This window comes from Aulonocara stuartgranti, assembly GCF_965226115.1.
Source record: "Aulonocara stuartgranti genome assembly, chromosome: 16".
NCBI lineage: Eukaryota > Metazoa > Chordata > Actinopteri > Cichliformes > Cichlidae > Aulonocara > Aulonocara stuartgranti.
This window is the reverse complement of record NC_138952.1, coordinates 27014160-27035126: the sequence shown is the minus strand read 5'-3', so window position 1 is coordinate 27035126 and position 20967 is coordinate 27014160. Positions and strand designations below refer to the sequence as shown.

The window sequence follows — 20967 nt, the reverse complement described above, 5'->3', positions numbered from 1 at the left end:
CTGGTGTACAACAATCAACATGCCCTCTGACTTGTTAACTAAACCATGTTGTAAATATCAGATAATTTATCAGATAGTCTGGATGATAAATGTTTGGTTCAGTATCAGGTCCAAATGTGATTCCTCCACTGTGACTTATGCATCTGAATCCCTCCTCAATGTTGGCATCCTTCCATACGGCCATCCACTGCTGCCTATTCTGGTTCTCTGAATGTATTAAAGATCTGTTGCACAGAACCATCTGGATGGAAGCAAAATACATGGTTTGAGGCCGGCAGTCCTGGGAATGAGTTTCACCTTGGCTCACTCAGAGAGGAGCGGCCAGAGGACGTTGGTGATTTCGGATACTGAGTGTAATTACAGAGCAAATCGTGGAGAAGTCTGTGGAGTTTGTGCACTGAATGCAGTAATCAGTGCTCTGTTTGATTCTGTCCACTGTGAATGCAAACAATGTCCCTACATAATGTTTTTACTTGTTTATAAGACATAAGACTTCTGTAATGGTAAGCACAAATACTCATAGGATACATCCATACTGAACCACAAATCCTGAAACTACCAGTGTTATGATGATCTTTTCAGTTGTGCTGTGCTTAGAATGTATCTTTATTCATAAGGTTTATGGGTAGGGGGCCAAATAACAGGTATATAAGATGTAATTCCCTAAAAACATTATTCTACCAACCTAACTCACTAAACATCCTAAAATTGCCCTAGGAATCCTTTAATAAAAATAACACCAATCCAATACATTCGCAGTGGCACATACACAGAATTGTATAAAGATCATAAAGAGAGTTTTTGCAAGTTATGAAATGCCATACAGTGTTAATAACAACTGTTGTTTTAGAGTTTACTTGCAGTAAGCTGCAGAAAGCTTGCATTTCTTTCCCTTCACAAGTTGTTTCAATTTTTATACGTGTGAGAGGAATAGTAAAGTGGAATAAGCTCACAAAGTCTTTTGCTGATTTGATTGTGTGTATTTGTAATCAGATTTTCAGCATTTGCAGGATCAAGAAAAGTGTCATTACAAGTGGCAATGTCATCTACGAAACATCAATAATGCCACGTTGCTGTAATTGTGGACGGAAAGGACCAAAAGTGAAATCTAATCTAAAGCTGCATCTAAACACTAACATCACTCGAAGAAAGATGAAGATGGTTGTTGCATGGCATGATATATTTTCTGTGTGTATAGAAATGTGGCAGCTATTCCTTTTTGTTTATGCTGAGGTAGTATTTTGTCTTTGGGGTGAGAGTGGATGTGGTTTAGACTTGGTGGCTTTCTTTTCTTTACTTAGGCCTTAATTACAAGCCAACCTAGGAAACTTTCATAGAGGAAATTGAGAAACACTGATTTGGGTTCAAGAAACATCATAAAAGAGCAAGGGCGATCATTGCAGTTGCGTTATTTTGGAAATATTAATCTTTTGGCGTTTTCTTCTCCTTTTTTCGCAGTGACATTTAGAATAAGATGAAAGAGGCGGTCATGCTGTGAATTTAAATCGAATGAAAATGAGGAGGTGGAATATGCTGGTAGAAAGAAATCGAATTTGGGGGCGTTCCTCTTTCGCCTTAAAAGGGGGAACTTGACACTGTGTAAGATTATGGGGATTTCTCTTCCCTGAGATCTGGCCAGCAGGGGAGTAAACTTTTTCCTTTACTTTTTTCTTTCTTAAATCTTCCTCAGCTACTTAATGTGTTTTTGAGTGCAACCCACCTCATTCTGACCAGTTTCCCATAAAGAACCTTCCAGTGAAAGGAGTGTTGCAGAGTGAACTGGCAACCTGACATTGCGTCGCCAAGAGTCCGGAGGCTGAGGTTAGTGTGGACGTTTCTGGGAAAACCTCTAGAGCTCCGATTTGCCAAAGGGGAGACCTGAGAAGAGGCAGATTCGCTTTTCCTCTGCACAGTCTAAGCGCAGGTTTCCAGCTCAGACTAACTGTCTTGCATTTTGAGGGATCTTCACTATTTCTGCAGCCAGAAGACTTATTGTTGTGGGAAATAAACAGAGCCCAAAAGAACTTTGACTAGTTGAGACGTAATTAGGGCGTAAACAAATTTTGCATTTTGGAGATGTGACGTGGTCCTTAACTTTTCACTCTAGGACTCTAGGATTTTATTGAGTGTATCCCGCGGTGATAGATTTTTTTTTCTGAGCCACTTGAGGATGTTTGCAGATTATAACTGCAATGATCGACGCTTCTGATCTTCTGTTCTGTGAGTTGGAAACGAAAGTGCTGCTGAGATGAAGTTGTAGATCTGTGCTCTGAGCTCTTCTCGTGTTCGTATTGTTTGCCAGATTAAAGGCAGACAGCAACGTGGATTTCCTCAGTAGAAGTCATGCTCTGAAAGTGGTCATTGGCAGATTATGTGCCGATCCCGCGCGCGCTGCACTCTTCATCTGGAATTAATTGATTGTCACCCTCAGATGCGCTAAAGACGCACAGGTTCAAGGATCCACCACTGGATCTTTGCATTTACGGCAGTGAGTGTTTAGCCTACTTTAATTTCACACAACAATGAGGGGTTTTGTTCTCAGTTTAGCTTTGATATATCTGCTTACCTGGACCCAAGCCGACAAACAGACTCACCTCAAGCGGGTGCAACTGCGCCGACGCTTTCAGGGACGTTTGCGCCCTGGATATGCTTCGGCAATCTCGGTGCACAGCAACAAGAACGCACAAAATGTGCAGGCAGACGAGGCGATTCCGCTTACCGCCAGGTCGGGGAACCTGGAGGGAGTCAAGAAAGCAGGAGGCCGGTTGCGAAGGATAGGGACGAATGGACAGATTGGCTTGTCCCGTCAACTGACAGATGAAGGTACTCCAGGAGCCAGAGCCAGAGTTACCCGCATGCCCAGCAGCGCCGGGTCACCAAATCTGCTGGCCAGCTTTGCAGGAAAAAACCGAGTCCTCGTTATCTCGGCGCCCCATGACTCAGACGGCTACTACCGACTGATGATGTCACTACTGAAGCCAGATGTCTACTGCGAGCTGGCAGAAAGACACGTCAACCAGATAGTCATGTTTCACCAAGAAGGAGAGATGGGAGGCAAGGTCCGGAGAATCACAACAGAGGGGAAAGTGATGGAGGAGCCACTAGATACTGCACTCATCCCCAGACTAATGAACTTCCTAAAACTAGAGAAAGGTAAGAAGGTAGACAGCATAAGCCTCTGTCTCAACTTGTGCATGGGTCAAAACGTCATTGCAGGTGCTGATATTAACCATATCATATCCTTAATCTATTAATGTGTTGAACTGCAGGCAAGTTTGGAATGGTGCTTCTGAAGAAAACCCTGCAGGTGGAAGAGAGATATCCCTACCCTGTGAGGCTGGAGGCCATGTATGAGGTCATTGACCAGTCACCCATGAGGAAGCTCGAGAAGCTCCGCCAGAAAGGCTTCATCCAGAAGTGTAAAGGAGCAGGTGTGGAGGGACAAGTGGAAGAAGGCACACTTGCAGGTGAGAATGACCATGATAAACATTTTTTCAACATGTTTGTTTTCACAGCAGGGAAATCCACACTTTTTAGTTTTAAAACTTCTTAATTAACATTGAACCTTTCTAGAATATATCCATGGTGCAGTGATTACCACATGTGCCCTATAAACAAAAGATCTTTGGTTTGAGAGCTGCAAACAGACTTGTACGATCTTAGTGTCAGTCTGCAGCCTGGATAAACTGGATGGTTACACCAGGAAGGGCAGCCATGAGATCAAGTTGGCACTCAACCTTTCCTCAGGTTCTAGACCAGTTTGAATAATGTGAATAATGGCACTCAGGGTTTTCAGGGGGCTGGCAGCTAGATTTGTCAGCTGTTACAGTGTTCAGTGCCCTCCTATAAACTACAACAACTTCCTCACTGTAAAAACCTTTATGGTACTGGTAATGTAGAATATAGCTTTTACTAAGTAACACTGTCAGTAGTTCATTATAGTTTATTACTATCTCAGATTACTGCCTAAAAGATTCTGTGCCATTATAATGCATTGCCAGCTGAACCTTAACCCTACTCTTAGTCACGCAGTCTCTTAAAAACACCTCATACAGAAACAAACAAATTCTAAACACCAAATAACTGAAAAACTCTCACAACACTGTTAAATCCAGGATTTAAACCAAAAAAGAAAAAAAAATTCCTCTTTGTAAAATTATGTTGTATCTTGCTGTTCATATTTTTTATAATATCGTTTACAGTGTGCAGCTGTACTCAGAAACAAAATTGAGTACAGTATATTACTGTACTAAAATTCCTGTAGTTTTACAAAGGTTTTTTTTTTAACAGTATACACTGATGACGCATAACATTAAATTGTTACATAAGTACAATGTAATGTTACATTTAATGGAATCTGCTCAAATTAAATTTGCTTAAATAGTATACATTCAGTTTATACAAAGCACATTTTCCTTAGGAATTTACTATTTCAATTAAAAGTTTGAATTTGAATTTAAGTTAATCTTAAATTGTATTTATTTCAGTTGTGTTTTATTCAAAATTGTTGCTTCATGTTTATTAGGGTGAATAATCTTTTTTTTTGAGTGTATGCAAAATGAAATGTTTACCTGTGATCTCTGTCTCCATCTTGCCAGTTCCTGACACACCTACAATAAAACTAAACTCAAATAGCAAAACAACTCGACCTACTACAACCACCACCAGAACAACAACTACACAACCAACCACAACTACTACCACTACAACAACAACAACAACAACAACAACCCAGCCGACGACCACGACTACTACAACAACCAGAGCAACAACAACTACAACAACAACCAGAAAACCAACCACCACAAAAAGGCCCACTACTACCACCACTCAGAAAACGACCAGAGCTCCTACCACAGCCCTGTGGCTCCCACTGCCAAGAACTACCGCTGATCCATACTACTACAACCGCAGAGAAAGGGAACGGTACCCACCGAAAACCACCCCAGCTGGAGATAACCGCACTGACAAACTCAACAGAGATCCACACAGCCGCAAGCTACCCATCACACATAGACTCCCAAAGACCAAACCCACCAAGAAGAAGAACGGTGGAGACAAGGTAATCTGTAACATTCATTTTAAAGATAGATTTAATAGATTGACTTTGTATTTTAATGGGTTTCAGATTCATGCTATTTATAGAATACAAAACACCTGGGTATATATTAGTGCTAAAACCATACATTACATAAATTTATAAATAATATCCATGAGTACATATGCAGCACACTTCTTGCTGATTACTTTAATTGCTTTTCATTGGAGCTTTTCAAATGAAATAGCTGTTTAGCAGCCAACATAACTCATTTCACCATCATTTTTTGTGTGTACAAAGAAAAGTTTACCACGACACCAGCTCAAGACCAAATCATTCTCACAGTGTTTGAATCAGTGAACAAAATGAAAAATAATATCTGCTTTTGTGCGCAGGTGTTGACTAACGAGTATGAAGACAAGTATGAGCCTAGCAAGCCAACAGCAAGCAATCCAGAGGAGCCAGAAGTCATCACTGTTATCACTCCTACCAGGAAGGGAAAGCACGATAAGCATGACAAGAAGAAGAAAAAGAATGACAAGGGTGCCAAGAAAGCCGACAGAAGAGGAAAGCCAGGGAAGGAGGGAAAGATCGGGGGAAAGAAAAATGGAAAGAAGGCGTCAAAGTACCCGGAGAAAGTGGACTATCCAAAGCCCACTAAAAAGCCAACGCCACCACCAAAGAGTGCCCTTGCCTCCTTTCTGGATTACTTTGAAAACAGGAGGCGGCTGCTGGTGAGAGCATGACATAATACTGACAGTTCACAAGAGGCTCTTTCACCTGGCAAAACTCCAGGTTTCGAGCTTTGGCCAGAGGGAAATGTCAGTACTCAGAGCAACATCGCTAAGTGTGAGGACAGGTTTAACATTTTGGCCAAAGTGCTTATTTGATTTCTTGCCAAAATACAGATGAATACAAATATCAGACCATGGGCATCTGATAAGCAGATAGCATGGACTTCTCTGCACCCAGCCAAAAATGGCTCCAACAGATGAAGCATGATATGTGATTTAATTTCTGATTTAGCATTACCTCAGTAATTAATTGATGTTGCCTCCTTTCTGTAATAATCTAAATATCTCCTCAGTAATTAACTGAGTTTTCTGTCAAATACAACTATCAGCCAGCTTTATGCTAAGCTAACTGGCCAATAGCTATAACTAATATCTATATATATATATATATATATATATATCTATATATATATATATATATCTATATATCTATATCTATATATCTATCTATCTATCTCCCAAACAACCTCGAGAATGGGATCAATCTCTTCATCCAACTTGCAGCAAGGAAGCAAATAAGCAAAATTCCCTAAAATCTCAAACAGTTTCTTTAAAGAAACACATCAGCACTACAGTAATGAATGCAGCTATAAGAGAAATTAAAAGACACAGCCATCAGCCAAACTCATTAGTCAAACATGAAATTAGTGCTTTTATTCTGGACTTCAAATTTTGATCGGCTTGATAGGTTTTGAGTTGGGAAGTTGAGCATTACACCATTCTGAGTCACTGAGCAGCTGGCAGTGTGGAGCAGAAGGAAGTGACCTACAGTTGGTGCGGCTCCAATAAGGAAAGACTGTTTTCCAAGACAGAGTACTGAAATGTTCTAAAGACTCACATCAGGACAAATCATTTATTGTTGATTAATTTTTCACTAGTCAACAAACAGGTAAGCACCTCTGTACCATTTATTGTACAGTGTCACTTCTGTATAGTGAAGTGGTAGGGTAGGTCACACAACCATCATCCAGGTATTTGAAAGACTGCACAGCTGTGAGCTAACAGACTGTGCGGCTCTGTTTTGCAGCCAGCATAGATTCTTATCACAGTGGTGCTGTGAACAGGCTGGGAAAATATGCCCCATCGTCCGCCTACAGGTTAATGTAAACATCACCTCTGCAGCACACTGTATTTGCACGCGCGCGTGTCACAGCATACACAGGATACTCTAACCTCCCTGTTTCCACTCCCTCCCTTCCTCCAGCTGATTACATCCCCCAGTGAGGAGCTCAGTATGTATGTTCAGCAGAGGGATGAGTACCTGGAGTCTGTGTGTGAGATGGCCATCAGGAAAGTTTCTATCATAACTATTTTTGGCTCTTTGACCAACTCCACCATGAAAATCGACCACTATCAGATAGGTAAGTAGTTCCATATGCAGTATGAGAGGGTTCAATACGTTTTTGTTTTTTTGCTCCTTGTTTTGACATGGTATATGCCACAATCGCTATTAACTGTAGCAAGTCTTTCAGTTGCTCAGCCAGGCACCTTTTTTGAATAGCTCATGTGGCTCTCAATTTGGAGCAGATGTTTTCCGGACGTGCAGCATTTCTCAACTGCAACATTTTGAAACAATGAAACATTTTTGAAGTTTCCAGCACTGAAGATGAATTTCCCAAACAGCCCTTCCATGCAGCAAAACACTGCAGTTAACCAGCAGAAGGCTGTAATTCTAAATCAAAGTCATGTTTCCGCTGTCAGTAAATCTTCCTTAGGATGACAGAGTCATCATAGATCCAGCTAAATGCTTTTCCTGTCATTTTAAGAGCTGCCGCTTTTCTGTTCTACTTTGCGAAGACACAGAATACTCACGTGTAGTATGAGGAAAACAATATTAAACCAGTAACACAACAGTGGGAACTTCTGTGCACCACACAAAAACAAACAAACAAACAAACAAACAAACATGTTAACTAGAAACACAGAACAACAAAGCAGTTAGTCCAGGTTTATTTTTATTGCCCCGATCTACAACAACAGCCATCCCAAGTTGTTTTATATACTAAAGACCCTGCAATACAAGAGAGAACCCCAATGATCAGATACCAAGTAAACTGCAAGTAAACATTTGGTGAAAGTGGGGAGGAAGAACTTTTTAACAAGAAGAGATTTCTGACAGAACCACTTCAGGGCGAGACAGTTGGGCAAGTGAGGAGAAAGAGAGGAGAAGAAGGCGCAACCTGCTGGAAAGAGAAGACAAATAAGTGAGCAGAGAAGCTCAGAGAGTTGTTCAGTGCGATGCTCAGAGTGTTTTGCAAAGTCCCCCATCAGCCTGAGCCCACAGCAGCATGACTGAGGGATGATTCAGGGTTTCCCGATCTAGCCCTGACTGGAAGCAATATGAAAGAATGTAAGAAATAGGATCTGTCTTTCTAGTCCTGTATTTCAGATCAGTAGAAGGCTTTGAGAGGCAAAGGTAATGTCATCTTAGATGAAGTTCCAGCCACATGTTCTCACTGACCTCACCACTAATCTCCTTCACAGTGAAACTCTTTCTCTTACACCGGAGGGTTGTTGATAACAATTGTGGTTATCACCAAAAAGGAAAGCATTTTCTCTCTACTTAGCACTGAAATAAACAGACTCGGGCATTCTGTCATAAATGTAAGTAAGTTTGCATGTTTTTAGGAATACAGTAGATGTGATTTGCCTTAAAATACCATTTTTCAGGGAAATGTTGTGTGAGTGCTGTCCATACTGAGACTGTGGCAAGGAAAAGTGTCTCCTGCCACATCTGCTGTCCTGTCCTTGTTTTACCTTCCTCACATTATGTCAAACTAAATGTGTTCAGCAGAGATCTCTGCTCCCACAGTGACATCCAGAATGTGCACCGACTCTGCCAAAGCCACAGTGTTTTGTGCTTCTCTGTGCAGGTGATACTAAACAGTGTTGACCTCTGAATTCAGTGATGTTAGATTCGGCTCATTTACCATAATACCGTTGCTTATTTTAGTAATTACACTTTATCTGTAGCTAGAGGTAGGAATGCCTTCAGCTTCCAATCCAAAATGTGATGAGTTCAGCAGCTATGAAGTACAGGAGTCTGTATAACATGTACCGGGAGAGCAAACCAGAGTGCATACCTTTCCTGTGCATCATCTCCTGTGGAGTTGATGTGTAAGCTGGAGACATTTAATTCATCACACCCACATGCACACAGAGAGCAGTTATAACAGTGCTTGAAAACCTACTTGTTCAAATGCAACAAAACTGCTGCTGTTTTTGTGAGACGCACTGCGTCATTTGTGCTTGGCTTCTATTTTGAGACATTTTATAGCCGTCTCAAACCAGAGGCTGCGGTTGATGTGTGTTAACTGCTCTTTGTTAAGCTTTTTAAGTGTGTCACTCAATGTGCAGATGAGGTTTTATCCAGACATAATGTTTTTATGTAGTCACATTGTTGTGGCCCACCTCTGTTGGTAAGTCTTCATTCATTTTAATTATGAAGGCTTGATTTAAGTTTAGGTTAAGCTAAGCAACAGTATGTAAATGAATCTCAAGAAAGTAAATGGAAGTCAACGTAAGAGTCCTTGGAAGTGAGAGAAACTCACTGTGTGTGATCACAGTGCACAGACAAACAGCTGGTCCTTTCAGCATTGCCCCTCCTCTGCTTACAGTGACTTCATCTTTGGGTTGTAGCCTGGTTGGCCATGTGTATGTTTTGCATATAGACCATATTAAAGAGTGTTTGCTGTACATATCTGTGTGTACAGTCTGTCCTCTGCCACCTACATGTACTGGGGGTTTCCTGACGTGATTGCTCATACACATTACAAACCAGCCACCAAGAACACACTGTTCCGTGGTCTGTATGTCATACACACACACACGGAAGGAGCTATGATTAAAGGCTTTGGTCTGCATAAACACCAGCTCCATTAGACTTCTGAGACATCCAACCCTTTTAGATCTCAGCTGCTGTTTGTCCAGTTTGTCCCCGATTCATTCTGCATGCTTCAGTTCTGCTCTTCACTCAAGAGTCTAATTCTTAAACTTCTCAGACAAATTTGTTAAAGGAGCAGTTTTTTTGAAATCAGCATAGATGACTAAACTACAAGAGGAGTAAGCATGTTAACTGGGAAACAATTGCTCTTCATTTTACGTTAAGAAACACGACTGTAACATGTCTTAAGCTGTTTTTGTATCTTCCCTGTACTTTTCTAGCCTTTTGAAGCCATAACCATTTGAATAATTGTCAGGGGGAAAAAAACCAACATTCAGAAGATGAAGATGAGCTATCACTTGGTGACAGTGAGAAGAAGAAAAAAAAAAAAACTCCTTTTGAACAGGAAGAAACCTCAGGTTCAGTGAGAGGCAGCCATCTGCTGCAACCGACTGGCAGTGAGGGGAGGGAGACATGACAGAAGACAGATTAACCAATAGTGTGCAGTTTTCCTTCTTTCCCCAATTTTTCTAATCTGATATTCCAGGCAATATATTAGATTTACATTTGACTTTTGGACCATTTCACTAAGATTCCAAATATAATAAATGTTATGTTCCTTTGATTTTAACAGTTAATTGATTTTCTTTAAAGGGGAAATTAGTACCCTCTTTAAAGTAGGAAAGTAGATGTTGAATCTGTCTAATGTGCCTTTATTTCTCCAGAGAATGACAAGCCTATGAAGGGCCTTCGTCAGGAAGACCTGGTGAACCAGGATCTGATCACAGAGCTGAGGAAAGAGTTTGGCATGACCTACGAGGAGTTCTACATGGTCCTCACAGACACTGACATGAGAGTCAAGGTAGAGACTTACTCTTTCTAAGCAGTATAGGATGATTATGTGAAGGCTGTGGCTCTATAGTGTAGTGGTTTGCACATTTGCCTAACAGTGAAAGATCCCTATTTAAGTACCAGGAGGAGGAAAAAAAAAAAAAAAAAAAAAATCCCTTGACAGCTGTGTTGGGAAGAGCATCAAATACGCCAAATTAAACACAAGTATACCTTTTGTAGTGACTTGTGAATAATTTAATTCAGATTTAGGTAAATAGTGCCAGACCACAGTCTCATCAAGGCATGTTATATTGATAATAAAGGGGCTAGAATGCGATGGGCAGCCCCATAACAGAATGGCCGTGCTGTGTAGATCAATTAGCTTGTTGAATACTTAAATTAATGCAGTGTGAATTTGGAAAGCATGTAAGCAGTGCTTTAAGTGGCCCAAAAGAGGTGCCGGTACTCTATTTTTTTTTCCGCCTCCCCTGAGGTAACAACAACTATTGAATGGGTTTTATATACACAACAGTCAACAGACAACCTTATACAAAATAATAAATCATTTTATTAGTTTGCGGATTTGCTTGAGCTAGAAAGAGCTACTGAACATAAATAAAATGTGCAAAAAGGTATTGAAATTTATTTTTAACAAAATGTATATAAAATAAATTATAAAATAATTTGTATTTTGCTCTCTCTCTTGAGTCACTGCTGGTATCAGCAGCAGCACTTGTAAAGTGTACCTGCAGAGCTTGGTAGTTCTCCCATACTGCTTTCACTGTTCTCTCACTTGAAGCAACCCAATGCACTGATAAAACACGGCCTATCACAAGGAGACGTTGTCCAACATTGTGAGCACTCTCGGTTAACTCCCTTTGGTTTTTTGGTGATGCATGGCAGAGTGAGTAAAGCTGATCTAAGAATATTTTAAAGTGGTTGATTCCTCCTACCTCCTTCAAAACATCACAAACTGCCAGTTCCAGTCTGTGATTGGAACAATGCCAGACAAACAGGTAAGGGAATTTGGAACAAAGCTGCGCAGCAACTCCTGCTTTCCTCCCAAGCATCACTGAGGCTCCATCACAAGCAAATGCCAACAAATGTTCCTGTAGGTAGTGAGGGTCAAAGCCATTATTATGAAGACATCCTAACAGTGCTTCAGTGATGTCCTTTGCTGTGGTCCCCTGCAGCTCAATCAGTTCAAAAAATATTGTGTCTGGATTTTCACTGGAAATAGCTGACCGCAGGCACACGACAAGCACAGACTTTCCACTTATTGTAGTGGATTCATCAATGAGCACACACAATTTTCTTTCATTCATCACTATGTCATTGACTACCTTCTTTTTCATTTCAGCTGCAATGTGATCCAGTATATTTGCACATGAGTTATTAGAGTGCAAAACTCTGCCCATCTTGACACCATTTAAGACTTGCAACTGGACATCTATTGGCATGTCTGTAAAGGGACGCCCATGCTTGCCAATCTTATAAGCTGTTCTAAACACATTGCAAGTTGAAGCGTAGTCAGCCTTTCTCATATCTTCAATGTGTTTTTGCATTGTATTTTGTGTTGCCTTCTCTTTTATTTCAACTGCTTTCTTGTGATAAATTGAGTCTGTGCTCTTTTATTTTCTTTCGTAGTGAGTTTTGTTGTGCAGCCTTGTCCCTTCCAAAAGACGAGATTAAGCACCCACTCCACTCCTGCGACACTCTCTGCCCTTGCTGCATGTCCACGCGAGCACAAACTTAACTACACACACTACAACCCAACTTTTGATTTCTGCTGATCAGCCACTTGTAATTTGTGGAGAAATACCGGACTTGTGCTTGGGACCAACATTCTGGCCACTCATGCTCGCTAACGCGGCTGTTGTCATCGGTAGAAATGGTGTCATTCTCGTCCTCGTCGTCGCAAAAAGTGCCGTCGTCCGCGGCTGCGGCACTAGTGCAGCTTTCATTAGCTTGCGTCTGACCTGCAGCGATATCATTCTGGCTTGGTGGGGTGTCAGCCAGCGAGTCCTCTGATTCTGACCTTGTTCTTTTACTACTCAGAGTCTGAAGCCAGGAGAGCATATTAAGTGTTCATTGTTTTTGTATTTTAACCGAGCAGCTGTTTGCGCGTTTTACACACCCTCTCCGGACCACGTTGAGTTGACATGACAACGGCAAAAGCGACGCATGCGCTTTTCACTTGTAAAACACATTGGTGTATGGGTAATGTAGTCTCTGCTCTCGGTGGGACGAATTAGGAAGCGTGCTTGTGAAGGGCGCTCTGAAAAGCGGCAGCGCAGCCAAACGATTATAACAGATGTGCAAATGAGAGTACCGGTACGCTAAAAGCACGTTCTGGGCGCATGGAGAGGTGGCGGTACTCTCAAGAGCTATATTTAGAAGTGGCGGTACCGAGTACCGGCGCGTACAGGCCCACTTAAAGCACTGCATGTAAGTCAAGCAGTTTTTTCACTCTAAAATATAAAGATGTCCCCTAAATGAACCACACACTCACGTCTTGATGCATTCTCAATCATCCAGGAGATGATTGGAGATTCACACACACTCACATTTTTTGTTTTGAAAAGAAGAGAGTTATAAACATATACTCACTGAATGTGACGGTGTCGAGGAAGAAGGTGGTGTGGTGAGCTTTTTTGAGAACTGTAGTTTCACGCTGTGATGAAATTCTTAAAAGTTACATGTTTTTGGGCAGCTCTTCTATTTCACACCAATTTCAAGTCCTGTTGGAGGGACTTGGGAATGCATTGCTGTCAATCAATAGCCTCTCAAAGAGCCATATAAATATACATGTGTGTACCCTTGTCCTTGATCTAGCACAGCTGATTTAAATGGCTAAATAACCTCCTCAGCATGTCTTGAAGTTCTCCAGAGGCCTGGTAATGAACCAATCGTTTGATTCAGGTGTGCTGACCCAGGGTGAGATCAAAAACCTGCAGGACACCAGCCCCTGAGGCCTGGAGTTGACTGACCCTTGTATAAAAGGCCCCAAAGTTCATAGGATAATTCTATTGGTGTTCATAAGTTTATATAAGTTTATCTACTGTTCATTTAATATTCAATCTTCTGTCAGTTTGGGCCAGCCCACCGTATGGTGACATCATCCGGTTAGTAAGGTGGGCAGTTTAAGGTCCGATGAGCAGTGTTGGTCCTGTGGGGTGCACTGATTCCTGCGGGATGTTATGTAAAACCACACACATACACATGCAACGGTTTTACAGCCCCAGAAATTGAGTCGTGACAATAAAGTGCCTCAGACCGAACCTCAAGCTCCTTCTTCCCTACTCTGCGACAATTTGCCCTTAAGTTGTGTTCTGGCTGACACACCGGGGTGACAGTAGTGCTCAAAGACTGAATCAGTGCCACAACCGTGCCTATCCTTGATATCTCCACTACAACCCTAATCTAGAGGAAATAATAATGAGAGAGAATAATCTTTAGCCTAAATATGAGAACTGTCATTAATGTACCTGTAAAGCTTGAAGCAGAGAGATAAACAGCTGTCAATATAGGCAAAGATAATGTGGATGGGCATACAGATATATCTAGTGTTCACTTGATATGTCTACACTTGGTTTCTACTCCAAATTAACTTTGTTTTAACTGTTGCAAGTGCTATGGTGAGATACCAAAATTAAATGGTCTTGTTTTAGTAAAGTGTTAAGAAAACACAAAACAAGGTGTTAAAAAAAAAAAATGAGTAAATATATATTTGTAATGCATCGGTGCCCAATAAACATGCAGTGAGGTACATACGTGTAAGCTAAACAGTCTAAACATATGATGTCAAAACCCTGTGACATTCCAAACAGCCTCAGCTCCATGTTATGTTTAGGACTAATTAGTACATGCTAACAAGACGGTTAGCATGATAGTGATGTGTTGCCATTGTGAGTAACTATAATAGCAGGCTCACACTAACCTTTAGGCCACCATCAGTCTCAAAGAGCCTTTAACAAGCATTTGCAGTGTAAGCTCTTCTCAGTCAGCTGCACTGTAAATAGCTGACATGACACGAAGAGAAGAGAAGCAATGCAGGGAAATGGAAAACACTCATAAAAGATATCCCCCTGTAGATTAGGCCACGTAACATAGCCAGCATCGGTAAATGCTTCTTTTTAATATCTGTTCTGACTCTGGGAAACAAATATTTGTAAAATATTGTGAAAGTGAAGGCAGTGCTGGGTATGGCTGTTACACATGTACATACAAAAAATAAGAAGGAACCAAGCAGAGCAACAATGTAACCAATGCAAAGTAAGTGCCTTTGGATGCACACACACATCCAAAGGCATTTCTTTGGAAACAGGAAAAAACACAGAAGAAGACCCAGGAAAGCAGACACGTCATGGTTATTTCAAAACTAAGTTACAGTGTTATTGGACAAGACTGTTGCCATGTAGCATATTCACCAAGACTGCATGATCAGCTGTGTCAAAAGTCCTGCCTTCCTGAAACATAGCCTTAAGGGATTCAGTCACTGAATTGTGAAAGACCTCTAAATATACTATGATATTTTAGCAGGGAGGATTTTAATCGTACTTTTTTACTTGCCCTTTCACATAGTCTTGACTAATACTTTTAAACAGCCTTGATTAACAGCACTGCTGTTGGTCGGTTGGTCCTCTTCCAGTGTTCACTGATTCACAACTTATCTGCTTACACTTCCATTAAATCTTTCTCTTTTTCTCTGCCCTAATACTGCCAACATGGTGCTTTTACTAAAACACTGTTTAAATTTACACAACATGACATTTGCTCAACATCTGTGTATAAGAGTGTGTGTGCATGTGCCAGGATAAATCACCAGCCTGTTTTTCGGACAGATTCATCAAAGAGGCCAGTGTTCACATCCTCTGCTGTCAGCAGCAGAGACAGAGGAGTCTGTGAATGTACACGGATGTGGGTGTGTGTATTAGACAGAAAAAGGACAGAGAGCGCAGTGCAAGGAAAGGTGTGAAAGAATCAGAATGGCAACTTCAGCATGTCCTGAGGAAGATGTGCAAGTGTGTTACATTTTTGTGCGCGTTTCAGATGTTCGTGTTATGACCAGTTAGGATGAAATGAGATACTCGGTTTTGCTGCTTCCCAGAAGTTGTTACAAAGATTTGCTGGGATGTGATAAAGCCCACACCACATTTACTAACATGCATAACTTCATATAATCACATTACTGGAAGGAGTTTCACCATTTTCATGCAGTGGATTTCTATTTTAATGCCCGCTGTACTGTAGTGCTACTTATTGTTTTATTTTTTGTCGACAGGGATTTTGATTTATTTATTCTGTGGTTTCACCTCGGACTCGACCTTTGGGAGAGTATGACTGGTTCTTGTCAATCTTGTTTGTCAGCAATCCTTTGAGGTTCCCATTGCCATGAAGGCTGTATTTAACTACATCGACACCTTCTCCTCCCGAATGCGAGAGATGGAGCAGCAGAAGAGAGATGGAGTGGTCTGTAAGAAGGAAGACAAGCCCAGATCTTTGGAAAACTTTCTCTCCAGGTGAGGATTTCTATGGAAATATAGGGCATGACCAAAACACTGTGGATGTACAAACATTAAAACCTTTTTTTCTGACAAAAACATCATAAGAACTATCAGCAGGGATTTGCTGATATTCGCCCATGAGTGAGATCAGTAAATAAAGCCTGTAGACCCACTGATTCACTGATCCACTTGCTTTGAAAACCTTACATTTTAGCATTATGGTGTGGTGTTTTTGGAGACACAATTCAGGTTGAGGTTGAGAAAGTTATTAGCTAACACTAGCAAGCTTGGTTAATAAGCTGCAATCATAAACTGTTCGGGGATCACACAAGAATGGATTTGTGTACAGGAATACTGCTGTGATTGTTTTACATTTTTAATTTTGATTATTTTAGTCATAGTCTTTTGAATATTTAGTTTTAGTCATAATTTAGGCATCTGAAATATTGTAGTTTCAGTCTATTTCTATTTTTAGTCTGTTAAATATCATTGAAAGTGTAAAGGTTTGTTTCCATCTTATTTTCCTTGATATCAAATGTGAAATGTGTGCATATGCTCACTCTCCTCTTCCTCCCAGGTTTCGATATTTGGTCACATTTTATGCACAGGGCAATTACCTCTGATTGGGTCACTTCCAAACTCGTCCCGCCTTTGTACACAGCTTAAATATTTCTGATTGGATCTCACATTTTTTATTTTTTTTAGACCAAAGTATCAATATATTCCATCGCACTTTTTTGTCTCGTGCACTAGTTTTTAGTTAGTTATTGTCTCCCTTTCATCATGAAAACAAAGGTAACTGACAAAAATTATGACAAAAATAATTGGTCAGTGAAAATAACACTGGATAAGAGCACCCATGCTGATGTAGCATTAACTTGTAGCTTAAAAATAACATGCACAAACCATTCCATGGGTGCAAGATTTCCATGACAAATTGAGGTATTCAGTACAGTTTCTATTACAACATTTTATTGAGATTGATGCCATATATAGGTTGTTCCCCCAAGGATCAATATAGTCTGTGTAGTTGGAATTACTGGGTGGTCCCATCATGGTGTGTCCACATCAGTCAAATATCTGTTGCAGTCAGCTGGACCACAATTAAATAATTCTGAGCAGCACTTGGCAGACTGCAGCAGCCTGCATGTGTGTGTGTTCCATGAAAATCAAAAGTAACAAAAACCCTGCCATTCCTCAAGGCTGAATCATTTCAGTCACATTTTCTCCTGGAGATGTCTAAAGACAGGCTGTCTTTTGTTGCCATAGAGACCTGAATCCCCCCGAACACAGTGTAGAGATCTGGCAGGTTTTTGACCATAATTCCGGGTTGTCACCCTCTGGCAGTAATAAGGGGAATATGTAGCACACAAGCACAAACTCCTTGTCTTGGTACAGAGCTCTCACTGCGGGACCAAAGTGCCACTTAAATCCGGACTCAAATTTTCTGTGATTGCAGGTTCCGATGGAGACGTCGCCTGTTCATTATCTCCGCTCCCAACGACGAGGAGTGGGCCTATCAGCAGCAGCTCTACGCCCTCAACAGCCAAGCCTGCAATCTGGGTGAGTCACCAGAAGTCAACCAGTTTAACTTTTCAGAGGTCACTTCAGTTGCTAAAAGCTCAAATATGCTCGCCACCCAAGCTCTAATTGAGTCTCTCTGCTGCTTGGTGCTGTTTAGGTGGTGTAGGTTTTTTTCTCCAAAATCTGCTGCCTGCTGCAACCAAAAAACAAATCTATAAGAAACACAGTTGCAGGCTCAATGAACCAATTGTTAGTGTGATTAACACTCCTTAGTCTAATTCATCGTAAACGGTCACGATGTGCCTGTTCACTGTACTCTGTACCCTATAAGAAATGTTGTAAGAGATTGAACAACTGACCTTCCTATTAGTGGAAGATGCACAGCCGCCCATAACAATCTTCTGTTCCTGCAAGTCCGAAAGTACAAAGATTCATTTCCTGGGAAGAAATACCTAAAAGAGCAGAACTCTTTATGAAACTTCCCTCTGATGACATGTTTATTCCAAGGTGACCTTCTCTTCACACGGGCCTGTGTCATGTCCCTGCTTGCCAAAATGGTAGTCAGAATATTCATGAATATGTTAATCAAATGAAGAAGCAATGAAATCAAATGAACAAGTTATGTTTTTTTGTTTACTGCAACTTTCCAGACGTTATCAGCCTGTGTTTATGCACATGAGCACTATGTGTGTGTTAATGCATGTTCACCAGTGGATGTGGAGAAGGATCCCAGATGACGGAACTGGCAAAAAACTGAACTGTTTTTCTTTTCCTCCCCTGGCAGGAGACTTTTCAGCCGGCCGGTTAGTCAATTTTTCCACAGCAACTTGAAAGTTATTACGGCACATCTCAAAAAGAGGCATTTGTCTCAACTTTGCAAATCTCAACAACCTGATACGTTTGACAGGTTTGTGGAAGACACGTGTAAACTTTAAATAGCCCACGGTGAACTTTCCTTCTCTGTGAAACCAAATAACTGCTGTCAGCAGGACTTTCTGCCCAAGATGAACCTCACGCTCTTGTTTTGTTTGCACAAGCTGAAGATTTTGGACATTTCTTCCTGGCTCCCTTCAGACTTTTGTTGCTTCTGCATATTCATACAGGTTAACATAGGCTGTAAAAAACACTAAATGGTCTTTCACGTGTATGAGCTTGACCTTGAGTCAGATGTTTTATTTGTAACAATCAGCCATTAAATCTACAATTACATTATATCAGTTTCTGACCTTAAGGGCTAGTGAACAAGATGACAAGTAATCTTTCACTGCCCTCTCTTTTTGAATGTTTCATGCCTGTTTCACCTTCAAACACACATACACTGTGTGTACACAGGGGCATTAAATAGGGGTTTATATTTAAGCCAAAGCAAATTTTTACAACCTTGCAATGATAAAAAATATTTTTAGCTTACTGTTGATCTGTGAAGCATTAACAGATTATTTATCATTTGTCCTAGCTTATAAAGCTCTCATGAAATATAACTTCCTAGAAAGTGCTACCATTTATCTGTTTGAGTGTACACTGTTTTTATTTAAGTCAAGTCAGATGATTGAAAAAATCAGCTTTTCTTGCTTTATCACTAGATCCAGTTTAGGTTCTACTGGGACTTTTTTCCCTTCGTGTGTTGCTCTTGGCTGGTTTAGCACCCAGGGCTGCCCCCTCGCTCCCTCATCCCACACAAAGGCCTGTCCTGCTGACTGGGCTGAAGGCCTGAGAGGTTTGATCCTGGTATTCAGCACTTGGCACTCACCAAGTGAAGCCAGCGTTCTCCTGTGTTTAATGTGGGCTTTCTCGCTTCAGAGGAAACAGCTTTTTTGGCAGGGCTTTCTGGACCACCATCACATTCTCCTCCCTTTACCTAGAGACCAGTGCTTAGGACAGTTCCAATAACAAATAAGTAACAATCAGCCTAAATAAGCAGACTGATAAGGAACAGTTGGTCAGCATACTGCTGTTCTCATTTGAAGTCATGCTGTTGTCTAAAAATTGTTTGCCTCATTCTGATGTCTTTTCAAAAAATGGTTGCCATGGTTACACAGGCCTGAGGCACATCGCCATTCTGAAGCTGGTTGGCACAGAGTCGCCAGATATGGGCGGAGTCTTGGAGCTCTATCCTATCAATGGTAAGAATATTTAATACAAAATAGTGAACAGATATATTTTCTGAAAGCTAAGGTCTCTACTTTTTTGGTATCTGAGTTCTGTGTGATAAGTTTAGAGGAAGAGGAAAATGTCGATGTGCTACATCTATTGTGAAATTCACTCTTTAATACGTTGTTCCTAACCTGATCCTCTGGTCCATCCAGGGAGTGCTACCGTGGAGCGTGAAGGGCTCTCAGCTACCCTCGTGAAGGACATGAGAAACTACTTCCAAATCAGCCCAGAATACTTCTCCATGCTGCTGGTGGGGAAGGATGGCAATGTCAAGTCCTGGTACCCCTCACCCATGTGGTCCATGGCCATTATCTATGACCTGGTAGACTCTATGCAGCTCCGCAGACAGGAGATGGCCATCCAGCAGTCACTTGGCATGCGCTGCCCTGAAGATGAATATGGTGGCTATGGTTACCATCAACATGGATACGAACACAGTTATCAGGATGGCTATCACCAGGGGTATGGTTACTAACAGGTGTGTGCTTTCCAATGATGCACACTGGCCTGCAGCTGGTCCTTGGTGCTACCTTCCTTTGGCCCAAAACCTTTTTGTGTCTTTCCCATCTCCCACCGGGCAGTTGGCACAGACGAGTATTTTGTAGCACTTAGTGAAGGGAAGAAAAATGCTTTCACATATCCAGTTCTTTAACATTCCCTATATAGCATAGTACGCTGCTTTATACTTAGCAGCGTCAGATCTGGTTAGTCAGTAAATTTATGGATGAACCTGAAGGTTCAAAGATGGATTGCGTACTTTAGTTTTTGCCGGGGTTTTTTTGTTTCTTTCAACTTAAAACATTATTGCATCGTCTGTCATCTCTAGCTGGCTTTTTTAGGTCAGACTTATATAGTTTCAGCACACACGTTGATTTTGTGGATAATAGAACATATTTATTGGACATCTGTTGCATTTGAAGTGCAGTTACCAATAATATTATTAAAAGCATCACATTATTTCTCTTTTGTAAAGTTTCTGTTGCTATACATTGTTTCTATTTATACTCTGTTTCTATATGGCTATATGAAAATAAACTTTTGTTTACTACCAGGTCCTTTAAATTATTTGTCTCACTTTCAGTGCCAATGCACTGCAATAATCTTTTGAGCAACACCTCCCCCTAGTGGCAAAACTGGAAAGATATTTCCAAGTATATTTTAGTGGTAATGACTGAAACAACCTGCCGTACTTGAAATATCTACAGTAGTTTCAGACCTTCTCAACTTACTGTCCCC

General features: G+C 41.0%; 1 protein-coding gene across 1 annotated transcript; it reads left to right on the top strand.

Moving 5' to 3' along the window:
• The first annotated feature begins 1585 nt into the window (after positions 1-1585).
• On the top strand, positions 1586-20779 carry ccdc80 (coiled-coil domain containing 80). The gene is made up of 10 exons (XM_082509362.1): positions 1586-3153; positions 3270-3467; positions 4599-5062; positions 5434-5772; positions 7037-7193; positions 10441-10577; positions 15917-16068; positions 17513-17616; positions 19617-19700; positions 19884-20779. The coding sequence occupies exons 1-10, from the start codon at positions 2523-2525 to the stop codon at positions 20204-20206; spliced, it is 2589 nt and encodes an 862-aa protein (XP_082365488.1). The 5' UTR covers positions 1586-2522; the 3' UTR covers positions 20207-20779.
• Positions 20780-20967: the final 188 nt, after the last annotated feature.